This window comes from Pristiophorus japonicus, chromosome 8 (assembly GCF_044704955.1).
Source record: "Pristiophorus japonicus isolate sPriJap1 chromosome 8, sPriJap1.hap1, whole genome shotgun sequence".
NCBI lineage: Eukaryota > Metazoa > Chordata > Chondrichthyes > Pristiophoridae > Pristiophorus > Pristiophorus japonicus.
Window position 1 is genome coordinate 78,737,704 of NC_091984.1, and position 23,354 is coordinate 78,761,057.

Consider the following 23,354-nt stretch of genomic DNA (forward strand, 5'->3'; position numbering starts at 1 on the left):
AGAGAGAGCGCGAGAGATTAGAGAGAGAGCGCGAGAGATTAGAGAGAGAGAGAGCGCGAGAGATTAGAGAGAGAGAGCGCGAGAGATTAGAGAGAGAGAGAGAGAGCGCGAGAGATTAGAGAGAGAGAGAGAGCGCGAGAGATTAGAGAGAGAGAGAGAGCGCGAGAGATTAGAGAGAGAGAGAGCGCGAGAGATTAGAGAGAGAGAGAGCGCGAGAGATTAGAGAGAGAGAGAGCGCGAGAGATTAGAGAGAGAGAGAGCTCGAGAGATTAGAGAGAGAGAGCGCGAGAGATTAGAGAGAGAGAGAGCGCGAGAGATTAGAGAGAGAGAGAGCGCGAGAGATTAGAGAGAGAGAGAGCGCGAGAGATTAGAGAGAGAGAGAGCGCGAGAGATTAGAGAGAGAGAGAGCGCGAGAGATTAGAGAGAGAGAGAGCGCGAGAGATTAGAGAGAGAGAGAGCGCGAGAGATTAGAGAGAGAGAGAGCGCGAGAGATTAGAGAGAGAGCGCGAGAGATTAGAGAGAGAGAGAGCGCGAGAGATTAGAGAGAGAGAGCGCGAGAGATTAGAGAGAGAGAGAGCGCGAGAGATTAGAGAGAGAGCGCGAGAGATTAGAGAGAGAGCGCGAGAGATTAGAGAGAGAGCGCGAGAGATTAGAGAGAGAGCGAGAGTGCGAGAGATTAGAGAGAGAGCGCGAGAGATTAGAGAGAGAGCGCGAGAGATTAGAGAGAGAGCGCGAGAGATTAGAGAGAGAGAGAGCGCGAGAGATTAGAGAGAGCGCGAGAGATTAGAGAGAGAGAGAGCGCGAGAGATTAGAGAGAGAGAGCGCGAGAGATTAGAGAGAGAGCGCGAGAGATTAGAGAGAGAGAGAGCGCGAGAGATTAGAGAGAGAGAGAGAGAGAGAGAGAGCGCGAGAGATTAGAGAGAGAGAGAGCGCGAGAGATTAGAGAGAGAGAGAGCGCGAGAGATTAGAGAGAGAGAGAGCGCGAGAGATTAGAGAGAGAGAGCGCGAGAGATTAGAGAGAGAGAGAGCGCGAGATTAGAGAGAGAGAGAGCGCGAGAGATTAGAGAGAGAGAGAGCGCGAGAGATTGGAGAGAGAGAGCGCGAGAGATTGGAGAGAGAGCGCGAGAGATTGGAGAGAGAGCGCGAGAGATTGGAGCGAGAGCGCGAGAGATTGGAGCGAGAGCGCGAGAGATTGGAGCGAGAGCGCGAGAGATTGGAGCGAGAGCGCGAGAGATTGGAGCGAGAGCGCGAGAGATTGGAGCGAGAGCGCGAGAGATTGGAGAGAGAGCGCGAGAGATTGGAGAGAGGAGAGAGGGAGATTGGAGAGAGGAGAGAGGAGAGAGGGAGAGAGGAGACAGGGAGATTGGAGAGAGACTACTGTTATCTGATTGATTAGTATATAAAATTTAATGCAGCTTGAGGAAAGTAGGCAGAGAGCACATAAGTTTAGCCTCGATGCCCAAGAGGAGATTAGAGAGAGAGAGGAGATTAGAGAGAGAGAGGAGATTAGAGAGAGAGAGCGATTAGAGAGAGAGAGCGATTAGAGAGGTGGCAGGGGTTGAGGCCAGATAGGGGCAATTGTTTAGGGGAGGGTGGGGGGAAGGAGTAAAGCTCCCCCGGCTGTCGGACATCGTATCTGGAGCGCCATAGCTGAGGAGGTTGCCTTAGGAGACTAAATACAACGGGGCGGCCAGCAGTGCCGCAAGAGGTGGAATGACCTTTGCTCGTCCGCAAGAGTAAGCAATAATTTTAATCATGCACTCTCTGATTTCTTAGGTAGTGTTGCACCTTATTTGCCATGAATGATCTGCACACATTATTAAGATGGCTTTTTGTGATCTTAAAAAATGTTTCTATACTTCGATGTGTTCCTCATGAACCATGTGCAGCTTAAAGGCACAATGGACTGTATTAAATTCAGTGGCCTGGAAATCCCGGCTTCCCCGGGTCCATACGCATAATGCGCATGCGCTGAAAACCGGCTGTTCCGATCTGTCAAGTTGATAGATTCTCCGCATCTCAGGAGCAAGGGCATTTACAAGGGCATGATTGTGGTATTTACCCATATCTTGCCCAGCAAATGTCCTGAAAACTCTTGCGCCTGATAAAAGCAGGTGTATAGCCTACTTTTACAGGCATAAGAATTTTAAAACATACAAAAACATAAAATTTAATTTAAAAAACTCATTTTGTTAAAAACCGTGTCCACTATGGTAAGTTTATTTTTAACCATAATTTTTTTTTTTTTAAATCAGAATTTTTTTTTCTTCCAAGACATTTATTAACTTTAATTTCAATTAATTTTAATTATGTGAGGTGTGTTTTTTATTTTTTATTATGGTGTTTAGTATGTTTATTTTCTCATTAATAGCAATGAGAACTCATAGATACGGAGTTTCCATTGCTATTAATGAGAATGCTGTGGAATGCTTTACCTGATTGGTTGAGCGGTCACACGTGACTGCACCTTCTGCGTGGGAACCTCGACGACGGGAGCACGTTTCGCAGTGCGGGAAAAGGAGGCCCCCCCAACAGAATCACAGGCGATCCGGGACCACCAGGTAAATTCGTAAAAATTCTCCGGTTGGAGGCGTTCGTCCGAAAGAAGCCTCCGACCGGAATTTCAGGGCTAGTATGTTTATGTGCTTTGATGACTGTGCGTGTGTGCCACAAGTAAGGAAGGGCAATTTGGTTAAGCATTGCTATTGTCATTTTTTCAAAAGAAACTGGCTCATAATCGTGCCGAGCAGCGACACATGGAGGATGGTCCACCCATGCTGCAACTACTGACTGAGGTGGAGGAACATGCAACAACCCTGGTGGGTGCCCACAACAGGGCAGCTACCCATGCGGGTGCTGACCCAGTTGCAAGTGAGGGCAAGTCCAGCAAAATCCCTGGGCTGTGTTGGGGTCAGGTTATGTAATGTCATGTAGTGTCTGTGGACTCGAGTTCAGGTAATGTCACATCATATAGTGTCTCTCGACAACAGATAATGCAGTAGTGTTGGTCCTTCAAATAGGCCTTTGTTATGTGACCGTACTCATGTCACGCTACCCCCTCCCCCGCTGTTAACCACTCGTATGTTGTTTTCTATTTCCAGGTGAGGAGTTGCATGCACAAAGGACATCACATCTGTCTACGCATCTCGTACTTCCGGCACGGGTCCACAATGATTCTGAAGTGGAAGAGGATGAGGGGCCCATGCCGGAAACAGCTTCTGAGGAGGGGATGGGGGGCGGGGAGAGGAGGTGGAGGTGCTGGACGAGTCAGCACCTATTTTAGCTGCGGCCACTACTCCCTCGGAGGGATCCATATTCCAAGGGTTCCCCGCCTCCGAGGCTGCGGAATCAAGTGGTGTGCAGCAACACACCCAGAGACTAGAAGGCCGTATGCCGCCTCTACGGTGGTTGAGTCAGCAAAGCCGGTTTGCTACTGAGAGATGGGCAGGCGCTAGTCTGGACATGGTGGGACTGTCGAGGGATAGTGTCGCACTTGGTCGCGAGCTACTCCAGGCCCTGGGTGGAATTTCCGGCAACATCGCCTCGTAATCAGCCAGACAAGAAGCAAACATGTCTCAGGTTGTTGCTGCAATCCGGGAATGCACCAAGGCTGTCAATCCCCTGCGGGAAATGATGGTCTCAAATTTTGGCACTAAAGTCCCCAGTGTCATAGCACCTAGACCGACAGCACCCGTGAGCGGAAAGCCAGAACAACCTCCCCACTTAGGAGCCGGGCCTTCCACACCCAGAGCTTCTCCAGGGGATCCACGCATGGCGCTGCCAGTGTCTATACCCCCACAACAGCAGCATTCTGGACGCCTTGCTGCACAACCTCCTGGCCCCAACGCGGGTAGGGGTAAGGGTAAGGGGGGGAGGCAAAGGGAGAGATGGCCGCAGTTAAAATAGGTGCGGTGGGGGGGGGGGGGGGCGCAGGGGTTTTGGTTATTGCCTTTACTGTTGCTTTTATAGTTGTTGTGTTTATATATTGTTATTGTTCATGTTGAATATACAAAAAAATTAGTGGTATCGATGAATTTACTGGTTCTACACTGAGCAACAGCTGACAGACTTAACTATGTTAAAGGCGCTATATAAACCCAAGTTGTCGTTGACCTATATTTTCTACCAGTCTATTCTTTGCCATTGCCGCCACCCGGTGATTCTCATACTTGACAACGGCAAACATAGTCATCGTCGTCACCTTCTTCTTCTGGTCAGTGCTCAGGTGGAGCGACAAATCTGTCACTCCCTCCGTCAGCACCTCCAATCTCCAACCCCTGCCCCACAGATGCTTCCCACATGCAGCTCTTTTTTCCCAGTGCTCCGGTCCACGATGATGGGGTAACCGTCTCATATTTGGTAGCCGTCGAACATTGCAATGACACACCAGGCATACCAGTGGTTAGCGTACGCGAACCCTTGGTTTTTACCACTGAATGTCATCATGAGCCGGAACTCGTGGAGTTTACCAGCCGACTGAAACAACGGAATAAGCTTGTCCTCGAGGAAGTCCTGGGCTATCTTGCAGAGGGAGGATGGAGGTGCTGGACAAGGGAAAGGTGGTCGCAGTTAAAATAGGTGCGTGGGCTGGGGGGGGGGGGGGAAAGAGAGATGTTGGGTGTTGCCTTTGTTGTTGCTGCTGTAGTTGTTGTGTTTTTATTGAATTTATAAAAAAATATTTTAATTGAAAGATTTATTTATTTAAAATATGAGTTTTACATTTAACATTTTTTATAAATTGTTTTGTTCAACTTAACCATTCTTGTACAGTGTCTCACTTTTAGAATAAGAGGAGTAATAGTCAACATGGTGGAATGTAATGGGTAGGCAAAGGTGAAACATAACTCTCACTGTTGAACCAAAGCGTTGATTTACGAGCCGCTGACAAGACTTTTGCAGTGACAAAAGCTCCATGAGGCCTCCTCTGTGGTGGTGGCGGTGAGTGTGTTGGCATGGGTTCATCGCCAGGCTCCTTGTCCACCTCCTCCTCCTCCTCCTCCTCCTCCTCCCCTCTCTCTCCTCAGGTCCTGCAGTCCCCAGTGGCAATTCCTGTCCCTTATGATGGCTAAGTTGTGCAACATGCAGCACACCACAATGAACTGAGTGACCTGTTCAGGGTGATATTGCAGGCTGCCTCCAGAGTGGTCCAGGCATCAAAAGCACTGCTCGAGTACTCCAAATGTCTTCGACGATATTGCGTATGGCTATATGGCTATCATTGTAGCGATGCTCAGCCTGTCTGAGGATTTCTGAGGGGGTTCATGAGACTGGTGGTGAGCCCATAACCTTTGTCCCCCAGCATCCAGCTGTGACCTTGTGGCTGACACTTACAGGTCAGAGACAGTGGTCTCACGCAAGATGAAAGCATCATGGATGCTCTCTGGAAACTGGGCACTGACTGCCATGATGCACTGCGTACGGTCGCAGACGACCTGTACGTTCAGGGAGTGGAATCCCTTTCGGTTTCGGTAACCCTCTGGATTATGTAAAGGTGCTCGCGGGGCGATGAGCGTACAGTTAATGGCACCCTGAACCTTGGGGAAGTCAGCAATTCGTGCAAACCCCACAGCCCTCTGACTCTGTGCCTCCCTTGTCATTGGGAAGTTTATAAAGTCCATCCTGCATGCGTACAGTGCAACAGTCACCTGGCGAATGCAGCGATGCATAGCGTGCTGCGAGATGCAGCATATGTCCCCAGCTGATACCTGAAAGGAGCCAGAGGCATAGAAGGCAAGTGCCGCAGTCACCTTGACCTCGATGGTCAGTGCGGTCCTGTTGGGCTGCATGTCTGCCTTTATGAGCTGGAATATCTCTATGACCACCTCTTTTCGAAAACGCAGTGTTCTAACGCACTGTGCCTCAGATAGGTGCAGATATGAGCGCTTCTCCCTGAAAAGTCGTTGGGGGCAAGGCCTCCTCCTCATAAGTCTGCAAGCTCTACGATTAGGCTCAATGCTCTTGAATAAACCTTCTTCCAGCTCTATTCTGCACAAGATAAGTAGTCAGCAATATTGGCAGAGATATTATAGGCCCCATTCTTGAAATGTGCTCAAATAGCCTCAAAATCAAACTCTGAACTCACATAAAGCTAACTGTGTAAAACTCAGCTTTCGCTCATATGGAATGAACTGCAACTCCGTTTTTTTTTAATAGCGTCATTACTGCTGGGTCCGAGCAGGTTACAGTTTTCACGACAGTATTTTAAGCCGGTGGTAGAAATGGTGGTATTGATGAATTTACCGCCGGCAGTAAATTATTAAATCGGCAGTATTTCGGTGGTAATCAGTGATGAATTTACCACTGGCGGTATTTCGGCTGTAAATGGGTGGAAAGATGATTAAATTCCAGCCCTAAGTATCCTGGTATATAGCTTATCTGTCTCAATGGATTGATTAGTTTCCAGCACATTCAACTGATCTAAAATCTTTGTTTCAAAATTTTGGAACACACACGACTATTTGTTTGTTGTTACTTGACATACTGTCTGTGTCCCTCCAGGAAAACACATCCAAGCGGTAATAATACAGCATGTTGACCATCACTCGTTTATACTCAGGTCTTGTTCCACTTTGACTATCCTGTTTATGGTGTGAAAAGGATTTTGGAGTTATATTTTGAACCTTCTGCTATGTTACAAGGTATCGCAATTGTCTGGGAGAGACTCGATGGACCAAATGGTCTTTACCTGTCTGTCATTGTTCGTATGTTCGTAATCTCTTTCTTGACCTGCTCCTGGAGAATCTTCGACTCAGCCCAATAGTCACCCTCATTTCAAGCTTTCGAAGACATTTTCATGTAATCTCCCTTTTTATTTTTCTGTTAATCCATTTTTATTTAGTTTGTCTTTTCTTCACTTGGTTATGGGATTTAGGAAAATAAAGTCATCGTAACACTTGCTCGGAGCTGCTGCTTCATCAGTCTTTATTAATTAGATATTACCAAGATATTACAACTGTGGCCAATCATGATGCACCTTATCTGGGTACAAACTTATTTTTTCTCTCCAGCCTGCCAGTTGTGTTATTCTAACCTACAAATTAAGAAAAGTTCCTAACATTTTACATCCATCACTTTAAGAGTGAATTTCAAACCTTAAGATTGGAATGATTAAAAATGATTTTGATTAACATCCTTTCTTTATTTACTTCTGTTGTGTTTGTAAATGTTTGTTTTTCAACATCATCATCATCATCATCGGCAGTCCCTCAAAATCAAAGAAGACATGCTTCCACTTGCAGTCGGATTCAGGTGAATGTATAATGGGGAACAAAGAAATGGGAGACCAATTGAACAAATACTTTGGTTCTGTCTTCACGAAGGAAGACACAAATAACCTTCTGGAAGTACTAGGGGACCGAGTGTCTAGTGAGGAGGAGGAACTGAAGGATATCCTTATTAGGCGGGAAATTGTGTTGGGGAAATTGATGGGATTGAAGGCCGATAAATCCCCGGGGCCTGATAGTCTGCATCCCAGAGTACTTAATGAAGTGGCCCTAGAAATAGTGGATGCATTGGTGATCATTTTCCAACAGTCTATCGACTCTGGATCAGTTCCTATGGACTGGAGGGTTGCTAATGTAACACTACTTTTTAAAAAGGGAGGGAGAGAGAAAGCGGGTAATTATAGACCGGTTAGCCTGACATCAGTATTGGGGAAAATGTTGGAATCAATTATTAAGGATGAAATAGCAGCGCATTTGGAAAGCAGAGACAGGATCAGTCCAAGTCAGCATGGATTTATGAAAGGGAAATCATGCTTGACAAATCTTCTGGAATTTTTTTGAGGATGTAACTAGTAGAGTGGACAAGGGAGAACTCGTGGATGTGGTGTATTTGGACTTTCAAAGGGCTTTTGACAAGGTTCTATACAAGAGATTTGTGTGCAAAATCAAAGCACATGGTATTGGGGGTAATATACTGACGTGGATAAAGAACTGGTTGACGGACAGGAAGTAGAGAGTCGGGATAAACAGGTCCTTTTCAAAATGGCAGGCAGTGACTAGTGGAGTGCCGCAGGGCTCAGTGCTGGGATCCCAGCTCTTTACAATATACATCAATGATTTGGATGAAGGAATTGAGTGTAATATCTCCAAAATTGCAGATGACACTAAACTGGGTGGCGGTGTAAGCTGTGAGGGGGACGCTAGGAGGCTGCAGGGTGACTTGGACAGGTTAGCTGAGTGGGCAAATGCATGGCAGATGCAGTATAATGTGATAAATGTGAGGTTATCCACTTTGGTGGCAAAAACATGACAGCAGAATATTATCTGAATGGCGGCAGATTAGGAAAAGGGGAGGGGCAACAAGACCTGGATGTCATTGAAAGTTGGCATGCAGGTACAGCAGGCGGTGAAGAAGGCAAATGGTATGTTGGCCTTCATAGCTAGAGGATTTGAGTATAGGAGCAGGGAGGTCTTATTGCAGTTGTACAGGACCTTGGTGAGGCCTCACCTGGAATAGTGTGTTCAGTTTTGGTCTCCTAATCTGAGGAAGGACATTCTTGCTATTGAGGGAGTGCAGTAAAGGTTCACTGGGCTAATCCCAGGATGGTAAGCCTGACATATGAGGAGAGACTGGATCGACTGGGCCTCTATTCACTGGAGTTTAGAAGGATGAGAGAGGATCTCATAGAAACATATAAAATTCTGATGTGACTCGACAGGTTAGATGCGGGAAGAATGTTCCCGATGTTGGGGAAGTCCAGAACCAGGGGACACAGTTTAAGGAAAAAGGGTAAGCCATTTAGGACTGAGATGAGGAGAAACTTCTTCACTCAGAGAGTTGTTAACCCGTGGAATTCCCTACCGCAGAAAGTTGTTGATGCCAGTTCATTGGATATATTCAAGAGGGAGTTAGATATGGCCCTTACGGCTAAAGGGATTAAGAGGTATGGAGAGAAAGCAGGAAAGGGGTACTGAGGCGAATGATCGGCCATGATCTTACTGAATGGTGGTGCAGGCTCGAAGTTTGGGGAGTCTGGTTTGCCGCACGCTCCTTCCGCTGTTTGCGTTGGTTTCTGCATGCTCTCGGCGACAGGACTCGAGGTGTTAAGCGCCGCCACAAAAACCGAGCCGAGGATCTCAACCACGCGAAAAACAGCTGGCCGCCCGGTTTTTGCCGCGGATGGTCAAAACTTGGCGAAAACCCGGTCGCAAACCACCCAAAAATCCAGCCGATAATGTTTTAGCATGCTGAGCAATGGAGCAGAGACACAGAGGGAAGGCTGGGCAGAATCAGAACCAGGACTCAGATGCATGGATTGTGAAGGAAAACAGTGGGCTCATTCGGGCCCAGCCCATTCCCAATCACTGCTGAGCCCACTCCAAACTTTCTCAAACATTTGATGTGTACTTAAATATCTTTGAATTCACTTCTGAAATAATGCAGGTTAAATGTCACTTTACCTAGCTAAACAAACATTAACTGCACCTAGAAAACACAATGTCTTTTAAATATATGTGCATTGCTTCCCACCCCATTAATCTCATGTTAAATACATATATACTCCCATACAAGGCAAGAACATTATTCCACTGTTTGGGTGTTCAAGGAGGATCCATCTGAAACATGGGAATAAAGTGGAGCAGCAGACTGACCACAACACTAAGTATGATCAGCAAGTATTCAGTCTCAATTCTATCGGGAGGCAATTTCCCACTTCACTCCAGCCTACACTGATCTTCTGCTCAACTTTATCCAATGCTATTTTGGCTTGAAAGTAGATGGTTTATCTTATAATTGGGTTGTCTTATAGGCAATTATATAGGTAACGTAGAAAATGCTAAAAATGCGCAACAGATCGATCAGCATCTGTAAAGGACAAATGATCCACACCAACATGTTGACCCATCACCTCTCTGCCAGATACTTAAGGGCCTGCCTTGTATCTCCAGTATTTTTCTGGGGGGTTTTTTACCTCGAGACTTGACTATTCCAATGCATCCCTGGCTGGCCTCCCACATTCTACCCTACGGAAACGTGAGCTCATCCAAAACTCAGTTGCCATGTCCTAACTCACACCATCCCATTCACCCATCAGCCCTGTGCTCGCTGACCTACATTGGCTCCCGGTTAAGTAATGCCTCGATTTCAAAATTCTCGTTCTCAAATCCCTCCATGGCCTCACCCCTCCCTATCTCTGTAATCGCCTCCAGCTCCACAACCCTCCGAGATGTCTGCGCTCCTCTAATTCTGCCCTCTTGAGCATCCCTGATTATAATTGCTCAACCATTGGTGGCTGTGTCTTCTGTTGCTTTGGCCCAAAGTTCTGGAATTCCCACCCTAAACCTTTAAGACACTCCTTAAAACCTACCTCTTGACCAAGCTTTTTGCCATTTGCCTTCATTTCTCCTTATGTGGTTCGGTGTCAAATCTTTGTCTTATAATATTCCTGTGAAGTGCCTTGGGACGTTTTACTCCGTTAAAGGCATTATATAAATACAAGTTGTTGTTGTTGGAGGGATAGAGTATGATAAAAAGGCACATTCTTGGATAGGTATGCAATTACAAGTAGTGTCTTCCAGGGGTCATTGCTAAGATCCTAGCTTTTCATTTAATTTTCCCTCCCTCTTAATTGAATTTGGGAATAGGAAGTGTATCCAATTTTACAGATGATAATATGGTAGGAAGTATAGTGAAATGTAAAGAGAGCAGAAAAATTACAAAGTGATGCAGATCAATCTTGGACTTTAGAATAGCAGAATGGAATATAATCTAAATGAGAAAGCATCGGGCAAAATACATACACAATATAATTTAGAGATACAGATACCAAGTCATTTAAGCTAGCTCACAGATACCAACAGCAATTAAAAAGACTAATGGGACACTGGGCTTCATCGTAAAATAATTCAGAATATAAAAGTAAATAGGTTATATAAGTATGTAAGTAAGTAGGTAAGTATAGTTATACACAGCATTGGTCAGACTTCTTTGGAAATATCAGGTTCAGTTTTGGGCACTGCACTTCAGAAGGATATACACACCTTGGAAAAAGTCCAGCAATAATTCACCAGGATACAGTGGGATGATGGGTTTGAGCTGTAACAAAAGACTGGGTAAATTATAATTATACTCACTGAACATAGAATTTAAAGGGTGATCTGATTGAAATTATGATTTTATGCAAAGAATTGAAAGGGAAGATAGAGAACAACGTCCTTCTGAAAGTTTAATTTGGGAAATTGTGACATATTAAAATGAAAGCTAGCCAGTTAAAAGCGAATCCATGAAAAATATTTTGCACAAAGGGTAGGGAGAACATGGAATGTACTGTTCCTGAAGGCCTAATATATAATCTGGCAGCAAGCTTATGGTCTACAGGGCTATAGTGATACCCGCCCTCCTGTATGGCTCAGAGACGTGGACTATATACAGTAGACATCTCAAATCGCTGGAGAAATACCACCAATGTCTGCTCAAGATCCTGCAAATCCCCTGGGAGGACAGACACACCAACGTCGGTGTTTTTGATCAAGCCAACATCCCCAGCATTGAAGCACTGACCACACTCGCCCAGCTCCGCTGGGTAGGCCACATTGTCTACATGCCGACAGAAGACTCTCAAAGCAAGCACTTTACTCGGGACTCCTGCACGGCAAGCGAGCCCAAGGTGAGCAGAGGAAACGTTACAAGGACACCCTCAAAGCCTCCTTTATAAATTGCAACATCCCCACCAACACCTGGGAGACCCTGGCCAAAGACCTCCCTAAGTGGAGGAAGAGCATCCGGGAGGGCGCTGAGCACCTCGAGTCTCGGCGCCGAGAGCATGCAGAAAACAAGCGCAAGCAGCGGAAGGAGCGTGCGGCAAACCAGACTCCCCACCCACCCTTTCCTTCAATGACTGCCTGTGACAGAGACAGTAATTCCCGTATTGGACTGTTCAATCACCTGAGAATTCACTTTTGGAGTGGAAGTAAGTCTTCTCGATTTTGAGAGACTGCCTATGATGAATATATAAAGTAATTAGCAGTGTTTAAATGGGAGATACTTATTTGGGGAAGGTCCAGGAACACAAGAACAGGAGAGGCCTTCAGGCCTGTTTCGTCATTCACTCAGATCATGGCTAATCTGAACCTCCGATCCATTTACTTGCCTTTGAACCATATCCCTTTCATATCCTTAATCGAACAAAAATCTAGCAAACTCAGTCATGAAAATTTCGATTGACTCAGCATCCACAGCCTTTTGAGGGAGAGTTCAGAATTTCAACTATCCTTTTGTGAAAAAGTGCTTCCTGATTTCAATCCTAAATGGCTTGGCTCTAATTTAAAGAATGTTTCCCCAAAGAAATTCTGACCCTTTATCATTTTAAATAACTCAATTGGATCACACCATAATCTTCTAAACAAGGGAATACAAGCCAAGTTTATGCAACATGACCTCATAACTTTAAGCCCTGGTATCCTTCCTGAAGTGCGGTACCCAAAACTGAACACTGTATTCCAGATGGGGTCTGACCTAATTTATTACCAGCACACAACACAAATTAATGTCACTCACAGTTTGATAATGTGAGGGTGGCGGAAGAGTTTCAAGTTTTGAATTTCCCGTTTGATTTTTCCAACCACGTCCAAATTGCGGATCTTCTGCCTGTTCAGAATTTTCACAGCAACTTTGTGTCCTGTTAGCTGATGCTCTCCAACTAAAGAAAGACAGATATCAGGATTTAACTTCAGAATTAGTCCATTCCATCCAAGGAAGGATGGATGATGTGGGAAATGGAAAGAAAAAGTAACACATCTTGAGATGGAGGCTAGCAAGCAAAGTTTTGAGAGCTTTGAACTGGAGCTGGTTCCTGTACCTGGCCGAGTACTGCTTGACTCTTTGAAATGACAAGTGCTCCATTCCTTAAAATTAACCTCACTCACATGAGCACAGCATTTAACCATAAAAATATTAAAGGATCTGCATCTGATTAAGAAGCTTAAAACAGGTAATAGCTGCTAAAATACGTTCCAATATTACAAATCAATTATTAAAACCAAAGCTTTTGAAAATCAGTTTACATTTTACTCCTATATGCTCAGCTTTATGCCGCACACAGAGGGGAGCATCACGCTGTAATCAATATTGTGACACTCACCAGGTCGAACCTAACCTCAACATATTAATATAATCAGCTCAAAAACATTTGTGGATGTGAGGGACGGAAAAGGAATGAGTTGAGGGGTTGCAGGGAGGGACGCACGGAAGGGGGTGGCGACACGCAGAGGGCATGCGGAGGTCGGGAATTTGGTGAGTGCGGGGAGTGGGCGCGCAGGCTGGGAGCGCGCTGAGTGCAGGGAGGGGGCGCGCTGGTCGCGGGGACGTGGGTGCGCAAATTGCAGGGAGGGGGCGCGCTGATTGCAGGGAGGGGGCGCGCAGGCTGGGAGCGCGCAGCTTGCAGAGAGGGGGCGCGCAGGCTGGGAGCGCGCAGCTTGCAGGGAGGGGGCGCGCAGGCTGGGAGCGCGCAGCTTGCAGAGAGGGGGCGCGCAGGCTGGGAGCGCGCAGCTTGCAGAGAGGGGGCGCGCAGGCTGGGAGCGCGTAGATTGCAGGGAGGGGGCGCGCAGGCTGGGAGCGCGCAGCTTGCAGGGAGGGGGCGCGCAGGTTGGGGGTGCGTACAGGTTGGGAGCGCGCTGATTGCAGGGAGCGGGAGCGCAGATTGGGAGCGCGCTGATTGCAGGGAGCGGGAGCGCAGATTGGGAGCGCGCTGATTGCAGGTTGGGAGCGCGCTGGCCCGGGGACGTGCAGTTCCGACATTCCAGCTACTGCTGCAGTGGGCGGGAGGCTTGGGAACTAACGGTTGTTGGGTGAATGAGTGAGCGAGACGGTGGGACGGGGTTCTCCGGTCTAGTCTCACCGAGCCAACAAACAGCCGATACTGAGGGAGATGTCCCCCCCCCTCAGGGACGCCCTGTCCACGGAGGTGAGTGAGGCGCTGGAGCCGCTGACCGGCAACTGGCGGCGAGCCTTGCAATATTTACTGAGGACGTCAGCTACAAACTGACCCAAAGCACGGAGGCCCGGCGCGCCTGACGCACTTTTAAATAACCGTCCGAGATTGGCGGGCAGACACTTAACTCTTCACTTTGCCGAAGGTGCCGACCCCGAGAGTGTCTCCCAGGATGTAATGGCCGATCTTCACCCGCCCGTCATGTTTCTGCTTCTCCGCCATGGCTACGGCATTCCCTCTACCCAGCCTGCACCGCGGCCAGCGCGCATGGCAAGTGGCGTCCGTGAACATTTGAAGGAAGGATGAGAACAGTCGGCGCCATGTTTGAGACAGTCAGTGAGACAATGGTCTGCAGTTCCTGGACGGAGAAAGAAGAACTTGCATTTATTTTGCGCCTTTCATGACCACTGGATGCCAATGAAGTACTTTTTGAAGCGTAGTCACTGTTGTATTGTAGGAAACGTGGCAACCAATTTGCGCACAGCATGGTCCCACAAACAGCAATGTGATAATGACCAGACAATCGTTTTTTAGTGATGTTGATTGAGGGATAAATATTGGCCAGGACACTCGGGATAACTCTCCTTCTCTTCGAAATAGTGTCACGGGATCTTTTACTTCCACCTGAGAGAGCAGACGGGGCCTCGGTTTAACATCTCATCCGAACATCGGCACCTCTCTGCCAATATCGGAGGGCAGTAGCAGGGAAATTTATGTTAAAACACATGTTTAAACATAGCGAAATGTGTTTACTGCTCCCACTGCAGGAGCTGATTCAATGCCCCAAATTTACTTTGGGAGGTCTCTGCAGTTCCCACTCTAACCTCGGCTCCAACTCGTACCTGGCACTGTCACTTGACTGTAGGAGTAGACTTTGAGCAGCATTCCTGATCTTGATCTAGTTTTTAACACCATTCAGAAATGACTGTCTATAGCATAGGCTGCAGAGTCTACAGCTTGAGGGAGAGAGAGAATTCCTCTCTGAATTGAAGAAGGGGAGTCCAGAGGGGAAGATTGTATCTTTGCAAACTGGAGGGGGAAAGAGCATCTCTGAAGATAGGGGAGGGGAGACACTGTCTCTGTAAAAGAGGGAGAGGCTTGAGTGCCTCTGAGTGAATTGCGAAAAAGTTCAGTAATTCAGCGGAAAATGATGGTCTGGTTACTCTGTTGAATAAACCCCAATTGTCACTTAACCTTGTACTACGGAATATTTTTATTAAAAATTTTACTGTGCTAAAGTTTTGTTCACAAGGTTGCACCATCTTGAAGATGGAAATGCACAAACAAGTGGTCACATGAGGGATGAGGACAGTAATGTCAACCAGTCAAAGTTTGCTGCATGCACTATTCCTCATGATGAAAGTTTGGTTTGTACGTCAAGCACTCCTTAATTGTACATCCCCATTTCTGGCATGCTTCCAGGTAGTATGTCAGTAGGATTTTCCATTATTTAGTGAGCAGCTACAAAATGTCATGAATCCGAGTCATATCTGCAGCTGCATTTGTACCACTAGATGGAGCGTCAAAAGTTCCAGTCCCCAAACCTACAGCTCTATTATTCAAACACGTTCAGAGCCTTTGAATCCTTAAGCTATGATGAACCCCACAGCTTCCCTGTCTCCACAGTCCATTCAGGTAAATTTACTCAGAATTGAATTTTTGCTCTTCCTTTCACTGCCAGAATTCATCTTTTAATACTATTTTTCTATTTATAATAAATCTGAAACTATACTTCTAGCTCCCACTTAAACCACCTCCTGATTGCTGGCTTCAGCCTTTCTGCTGGCCATCTGTCCTCTCTCCACTCATAAGAACATAAGAAATATGAGCAGGAGTAGGCCATTTGGCCCCTTGAGCCTGCTCCATCATTCAATAAGATAATGGTTGATCTGATCTTGGCCTCAACTCCACTTCCCTGCCCGCTCCCCATAACCCTTGACTCCCTTATCGTTCAAAAATCTATCTCCACCTTAAATATATTCAATGACCCAGCCTCCACAGCTCTCTGAGGTAGAGAATTCCAAAGATTAATGACTCTCTGAGAGAAGAAATTTCTCCTTATCTGTTTTAAATGGGCGACCCTTTATTCTAAAACTAGTCAACCTAGTGAACCTCCTCTGACCTACCTCCAATGCAAGTATATCCCTCCTTAAATAAGGAGACCAAAACTACATAGTACTCCAAGGTGTGGTCTCACCAACGCAGGACTTCCCTACTTTTATACGTCATCCCCCTTGCAATAAAAGTCAACATTCCATTTGCCTTTATAATTGCTTGCTGTACCTGCATGCTAACTTTTTGTGTTTATGTACAAGGACCCTCAGATCCCTCTGTACCGCAGTATTTTGTAATCTCCATTTCTCTCATTACACATTACCAGATCTAAAATAGCCTGCTCCCAGTTGGTTCCACAACATATTGTTTTAAGAAACCTTTGCGAATACACTCAATGAACTCATCCTCAAGGCTACCTTTGCCAATTTGATTTGTCCAATCTATATAAAGATTAAAATTGCCCATGATTATTGCAGTATCTTTCTTACAAGCCTCCATTATTTCTTGATTTATTAGGGAGCCTATAGACTACTCCCACCAGTGACTTATTTCCCTTATTATTTCTTACCTCCACCCAAACTGATTCTACATCTTGATGTTTTGAGCCAATATCATTTCTCACTACTGCACTCTGATAGCCGTTATTAACAGAGCTACCCCACCTCCTTTTTCTTTCTGCCTATCCTTCCGAATTGTCAAATACCCCTGAATATTCAGTTTCCAGCCTTGGCTGCCTTGCAACCACGTCTCAGTAAAGGCTATCAGATCATACTCATTTATTTCTATTTGTGCTGTCAGCTCATCTGTCTTGTTACGAATGCTGCGGCATTCAGATAAAGAGCTCTGACCCCACTTTCTGATGCACTCTTATGTTTATCGGCTCTGTTCCTTCCTGTCACACTCTGGTATCATTACCCCTATCGCCACCCTACAGTGTTGCCTTCTCCCTTGACTTTTTAAATTTCCACTCACATCAACTATTTATTTATTTATTAACCCACTATTTATTCTACAGCCCTAGTTATTCGATTCACCAGGATACTGGTCCCCGCATGGTTCAAATGAAGCCCGTCCTGACGGAACAGCTCCCTCTTAACCCAGTACTGGTGCCAGTGCCCCATGAATCGAAACCCATGTCTCCCACACTAATCTTTGAGCCACGTGTTCATCTCTCTGATCTTATTTACCCTATGCACATTTGCTCATGGCTCAGATAGTAATCCAGAGATTATTACCTTTGTGGTTCTGCTTTTTAATTTAGCGCCTAGTTGCTCATACTCCCTCAGCAGAACCTCTTTCTTTGTCCTACCTATGCCATTGGTACCTGTTATGTCTCGAATAAAGAGTCTGACCAGATACTGTGAGCTCAAAATAATGTGTGACCGTAGTCCTTTATTCAGGTCTCCAGAGTGCCTCTCCAGCCTGTGAGGCCTCCTTATGTACAGGTGCTCCCAAGGGATTGTGGGATCCCTTGGGACTCCAGGGGATGAGCCGTCTGGTGGTTAAACAAGATATTTACAGGTTTACATATATAACAACACTCCCCCCTCCCCCAAAGTCAATAGTGTTAACTATTTACAATGTGAGTCGATTTGGAGCCTTCCTTTCCCTGGTTGATCGTCTCGGTACAAATGCTGGTTTTGGTGAGTCGTTTGTTGGGCCCTTGCTGGGCTGCTGCGCAGCTGGCCTTGCCAGGCTGCTGGGTGTGGTGAGTCCTGCTGGGCTGCTGCAGGTGATGGGTTCTGCTTCATGGTCAACCGCTGTGTCGGTTGCCACTTGTGTATGTGTTGGAGGGTTGAAAAAGGTAGAGCCTATTGTGGGTTGTTCTGGATAGTCCGTGAATCTGAGTTTGGTTTGGTCCAAGTGTTTCCTGCAGGTGAGTCCATTTGAAAGTTTGACCAGAAACACCCTACTCCCCTCTGGCCACGACAATGCCAGGAAGCCACTTGGGACCTTGTCCATCGTTCAACACAAATACAGGATCATTATTCTCGATTTCACGTGACACATCGCCATCATGATATGTATTCTGTTGAAGCCGCCTGCTCTCTACCTGTTCGTGTAGATCAGGGTGGACTAACGAGAGCCTTGTCTTAAATGCCCTTTTCATGAGCAGTTCAGCGGGGGGAACCCCAGTGAGCGAGTGGGGTCTTGTGCAGTAACTAAGCAGGACTTGGGATAGGTGAGTCTGCAATGAGACTTCAGTTACCCTCTTCAAGCTCTGCTTGATTGTTTGCACTGCTCGCTCTGCCTGACCATTGGATGCTGGTTTAAACGGAGCAGATGTGACATGTTTGATCCCATTGCGGATCATGAACTCTTTGAACTCGGCACTGGTGAAGCATGGCCCATTGTCACTCACAAGGACATCAGGCAGGCCATGCAAGGCAAACCTGGCCCGCAGGCTTTCAATGGTGACAGCGGACGTGCTTACCGACATTATCTCACATTCAATCTATTTGGAGTACACATCTACGACCACAAGAAACATTTTTACCAAAAATGGGCCTGCATAGTCGACATGGACCGTGGACCACGGTTTGGCGGGCCAGGACCATAAACATAGTGGCACCTCCTTGGGTGCGTGGTTAACTGTGAACATGCGTTACATCTGTGCACGCAGGACTCTTAAGTCTGCATCGATACGGGCCACCACACGTGGGATCTGGCTATCGCTTTCATCATTACAATGCCTTGGTGGGTACTGTGGAGGTCACTAATGAAAGTGTCCCTGGCCTTTTTTGGCACCACTACCCAATTACCCCATAGGAGGCAGTCTGCCTGTATGGACATTTCATCTCTGCACCGCTGGTACGGCTTTATTTCTTCTTGCATCTCTAATGGGACACTCGACCAACTCCCGTCGAGCATGCAGTTTTTTTACTAAGGATAGTCAGGGGTCCTGGCTCATCCAGGTTCTAATCTGTCGGGCGGTAACAGGTGACTGCTCACTCTCGAATGCTTCCATTACCATAACTAAATCTGCGGGCTGTGCCATCTCCACCACTGTGGTGGGCAATGGCAGCCTACTGAGAGCATCGGCACAGTTTTCTGTGCCTGGCCTGTGGCGGATGGCGTAGTTGTATGCAGACGACGTGAGCGCCCATCTCTGGATGCGGGCCGATGCATTCGTATTTATCCCCTTACTTTCAGAAAAGAGGGATATCAGTGGGTTATGGTTGGTTTTCAATTCAAATTTGAGCCCAAACAAATATTGATGCATTTTCTTTACCCCATACACACACGCTAACGCTTCTTTTTCGATCATGTTGTAGGCCCTCTCAGCCTTAGACAGACTTCTGGATGCATAAGCAACCGGTTGCAATTTCCCAGATTCATTAGCTTGTTGCAACACTCACCCGACACCATATGACGACGCATCACATGCTAGTACTAAACATTTACATGGATCGTACAACACAAGCAATTTGTTTGAGCATAACAGTTTCCTAGCTTTCTCAAAGGCATTTTCTTGGCTTTTACCCCTACCTATTCATCTCCTTTACGCAGTAAAGAATGCAATGGTTCTAACAGTGTGCTAAGACCTGGTAAGAAGTTATCAAAGTAGTTCAGGAGTCCTAGAAACGACCGCAGCTCCATCACGTTCTGCGGTCTCGGTGCGTTCTTGATTGCCTCCATCTTCGAATCGGTGGGCCTGATGCCGTCTGCCACGATTCTTCTCCCCAGGAACTCCACTTAAGGTGCCAGGAAAACACACTTCGAGCGTTTTAGCCTGAGCCCCACATGATTAAGCTGACTAAGAACCTCCTCCACGTTGTGCAAGTGCTTGACGGTGTCCCGACCTGCAACCCCCAAGATGTCGTACTGGAAGACCACAGTGTGCGGGACCAACTTCAGCAAGCTTTCCATGTTTCTCTGGAATATCGTTGCGGCTGATCGAATCCCAAACAGGCATCTGTTGTAAATGAAGAGACCTTTGTGCGTGTTGATGCAGGTGAGGCCCTTCAATGATTCCTCCAGCTCCTGCGTCATGTAGGCCGAGGTCAAGTCCAGCTTCGTGAACGTTTTTCCTCCCGCCAGCATTGAAAATAGGTTGTCTGCCTTTGGTGGCGAGTATTGATCTTGGAGGGAGAAACGATTGATAGTTACTTTGTAATCACCACAGATTCTGACGGTGCCGTCTTCCTTGAGGACCGGAACAATCGGACTGGTCCACTCGTTGAATTCGATCGGCGAAATGATGCCCTCTCGTTGCAGCCGGTCTAGCTCGATCTCCAGCCTCTCTCTCATCATGTATGGTACCGTTCTTGCCTTGTGATGAATGGGTTGCGCCCCTGGAATGAAGTGGATCTGCACTTCTGCTCCTTGGAACTTCCCGATGCCCGGTTCGAACAGCGAGGGGAACTTGTTTGGGACCTGGGCACATGAAGTGTCATCGACAGATGAGAGCGCTCAGACATCGTCCCAGTTCCAGCATATCTTTCCCAGCCAACTCCTGCCGAACAGCGTAGGACCATCGCCCGGTACCACCCAGAGTGGTAGCTTGTGCACCACTCCATCGTAGGAGACCTTTATGGTAGCACTGCCGATTACGGGAATCAGTTCCTTTGTGTACGTTCTCAGTTTAGTGCAAATGGGAGTCAGGACTGGCCTTGAGGCCTTGCTGCACCACAATTTATCAAAAGTCTTTTTGCTCATTATGGACTGGCTCGTGCCCGTGTCCAGCTCCATTGACACCGGGAGTCCATTTAATTCAACCTTCAGCATTATCGGGGGACACTTTGTGGTAAATGTGTGCACCCCATAAACTTCTTCCTCCTCAGTCTGAGGCTCTGGTTCGCCATGATCCACCGTGGATCTGTCCTCCTCTGCAACATGGTGGTTTGCAGGATTAGCAGGGTTTGTAGCTCGTCTGCACATATGTTGGAGGTGTCCCATTGTTCCATAGCCCTTGCAAACGTATCCTTTGAAGCGGCATGAATGGAAGCGATGATCACCCCCACAGCACCAACAAGGTGTTAATGGCCTTGCATTCACCATCCTTGATGGTGGACTCTCAGACATCTGCGGACGTACAGCTGCAGGCATGTGAGTCCTGCCCTGTACATTACAATTCGAAAACAACATTACTTCGTTCACAGTACTTGTAGCAGCACTCGTGTACTGACAGATTTGTTTGGTATTGTCACTGGTGGTGATGAACGCCTGGGCTATCGTTGTGGCCTCACTCAAGGTTGGGGTCTCTACAGTCAAAAGTTTGCGAACTATTACTTCATGGCCAATGCCAAGTACAAAGAAGTCCCTGAGCATGTGCTCCAAGTGTCCTTCAAATTCACAATGTCCTGCAAGGCTCCTTAGCTCGGCGACGTAGCTCGCCACTTCCTGGCCTTCAGACTTCTTGTACGTGTAGAATCGGTACCTCGCCATCAGAACGCTTTCCTTCGTGTTTAGATGCTCCCGGACCTGTGTGAACAAATCATCGTACGACTCCTCTGTGGGCTTCACTGGAGCGAGCAGATTTTTCATGAGGCCATACGTTGGTGCCCCGCAAATAATGAGGAGAATCGCCCTTCGTTTGGGAGTATTCGCTTCTCCTTCCAGCTCGTTGGCCACAAAGTATTGGTCAAGTCGCTCCACGAAGGTTTCCCAATCATCTCCCTCCAAAAATTTCTCCATGATGCCCACGATTCTCTGCATTGTTGCGGTGGGGTTCGTCATCTGTATCTCGTCGCCAGTGGTTATGTCTTGAATAAAGAATCTAACCAGATACTGTAAGCTCAAAGTAATGTGTGACCGTATTCCTTTATTCAGGTCTCCAGAGTGCCTCTCCAACCTGTGAGGCCTCCTTATGTACAGGTGCTCCCAAAGAATTGTGGGATCCCTTGGGACTCCAGGGGATGATATATAATAGTTTCTATGTGAACCTCGACAACTGGATCTTTCCCCTCCCACTCCAAGTTCCTCTCCAGCCCAGAGGAGATGTCCTTAATCCTGGCACCGGGCAAGCAACACAATCTTCGGGACGCACGCTCTCGGCTGCAGAGAATAGTATTTATCCCCCTGACTATACTGTCCCCTACCACTACAACATTTTGTTTTAGTTCCCTAACTTGAATGGCCCCCTGTACCATGGTGTTGTGGTCAGTTTGCTCATCCTCCCTGCAGCCCCTGCTCTCGTCCACACAGCGAGTAAACACCTCATACCTATTGGACAATTGCAAGGAACAAGGCTCCTCTAATGCTACCTCTGGATCCCCATACCTGCCTCACTCATAGTCACACCCTCCTCTCCCTGACCACAGACCTAATTTGAATTATTTAACCTAAGGGGTGTGACTGCCTGCTGGAACAGAGTGTCCAGGTAACTCTCCCCCTCCCTGATGTATCACAGTGTCTGAAGCTCGGACTCAAGCTCATCAATTCTGACCTGAAGTTCCTCGAGCTGCCAACACTTATTGCAGATGTGGTCGCCGTGGATCACACTGGTGTCCACCAGCTCCCACATGCCACAGCTGCAACACATCGCCTGCCCTGCCATCTCTATTGTTTTTTTTAACTAATTGTGTTTTCAAGTTTTGAACTTTCAATTATCTATGTATAGTTTTTAATCTGTAGTCATGGCTCTTAATTTAAACCAATGCCCAAGTTTAGAAAAAAGAGAGAAATACCTCACCAACTAATCACTTACCTGCTTTCCTGTGACGTCAACGTCACACTTTGATTTTATTTTTCTCTTACCTCACAGGTCCGTTTGTGCTGCTCCCAACTAGCTCTTTTTCAAGTCGCAGCTGCTCCTGCTCCCGCGTTCAAAAACAGATCTTATTACTCTCCTACTCTCCTTCCCTATTTCATTCCACAATTTTACTCTTTTTAATATATAACCCTTTCCAAAATTGGGTCTGCAAACCTCACCCATCCCCACAGTCCTGACAACAACAACTTGTATTTATATAGCACCTTTAACGTAGTAAACATCTCAAGGTGCTTCTCGGGAGTGATTATCAAACAAAATTTGACATCAAGAAGATATTGGGACAGGTTTGTCAAAGAGGTAGGTTTTAATCAACATCTTAAAGAGGGATTTAGGGAGGGAATTCCAGACTGAGGGCCTAGGCAGCTAAAGGCATGGCCGCCAATGATGGAAAAAAAAATCGGGGTGCACAAGAGGCCAGAATTGGAGGAGCACCGATATCTCGGAGAGTTGCAGGGTTGGAGGAGGTTACAGAGATAGAGAGGTATGAGGCCGTGGAGGGATTTGAAAACAAGAATGAGAATTTTTTAATTGGGACATAGCCACTCTGGGATCCAATGTACATCAGCAGGGTGATGGGTGAATGGAACCTGGTGCGAGTTAGGATAGGAGCAGCAGAGTTTTGGATGAGCTTAAGTTTACAGAGAGTGAAAG

General features: G+C 46.9%; 1 protein-coding gene across 1 annotated transcript in view; it reads right to left on the reverse strand.

Moving 5' to 3' along the window:
- prkaa2 (protein kinase, AMP-activated, alpha 2 catalytic subunit) overlaps positions 1-14,181 on the reverse strand; it is a 52,542-nt gene extending 38,361 nt beyond the window's left edge. Inside the window, exons 1-2 of the mRNA XM_070886950.1 lie at positions 14,062-14,181; positions 12,502-12,643 (exon numbers count right to left, since the gene is read on the reverse strand). Coding sequence (XP_070743051.1) covers positions 12,502-12,643; positions 14,062-14,155 — 236 coding nt within the window. The 5' untranslated portion in view covers positions 14,156-14,181. The remainder of the gene's footprint in view (positions 1-12,501; positions 12,644-14,061) is intronic.
- Positions 14,182-23,354: the final 9,173 nt, after the last annotated feature.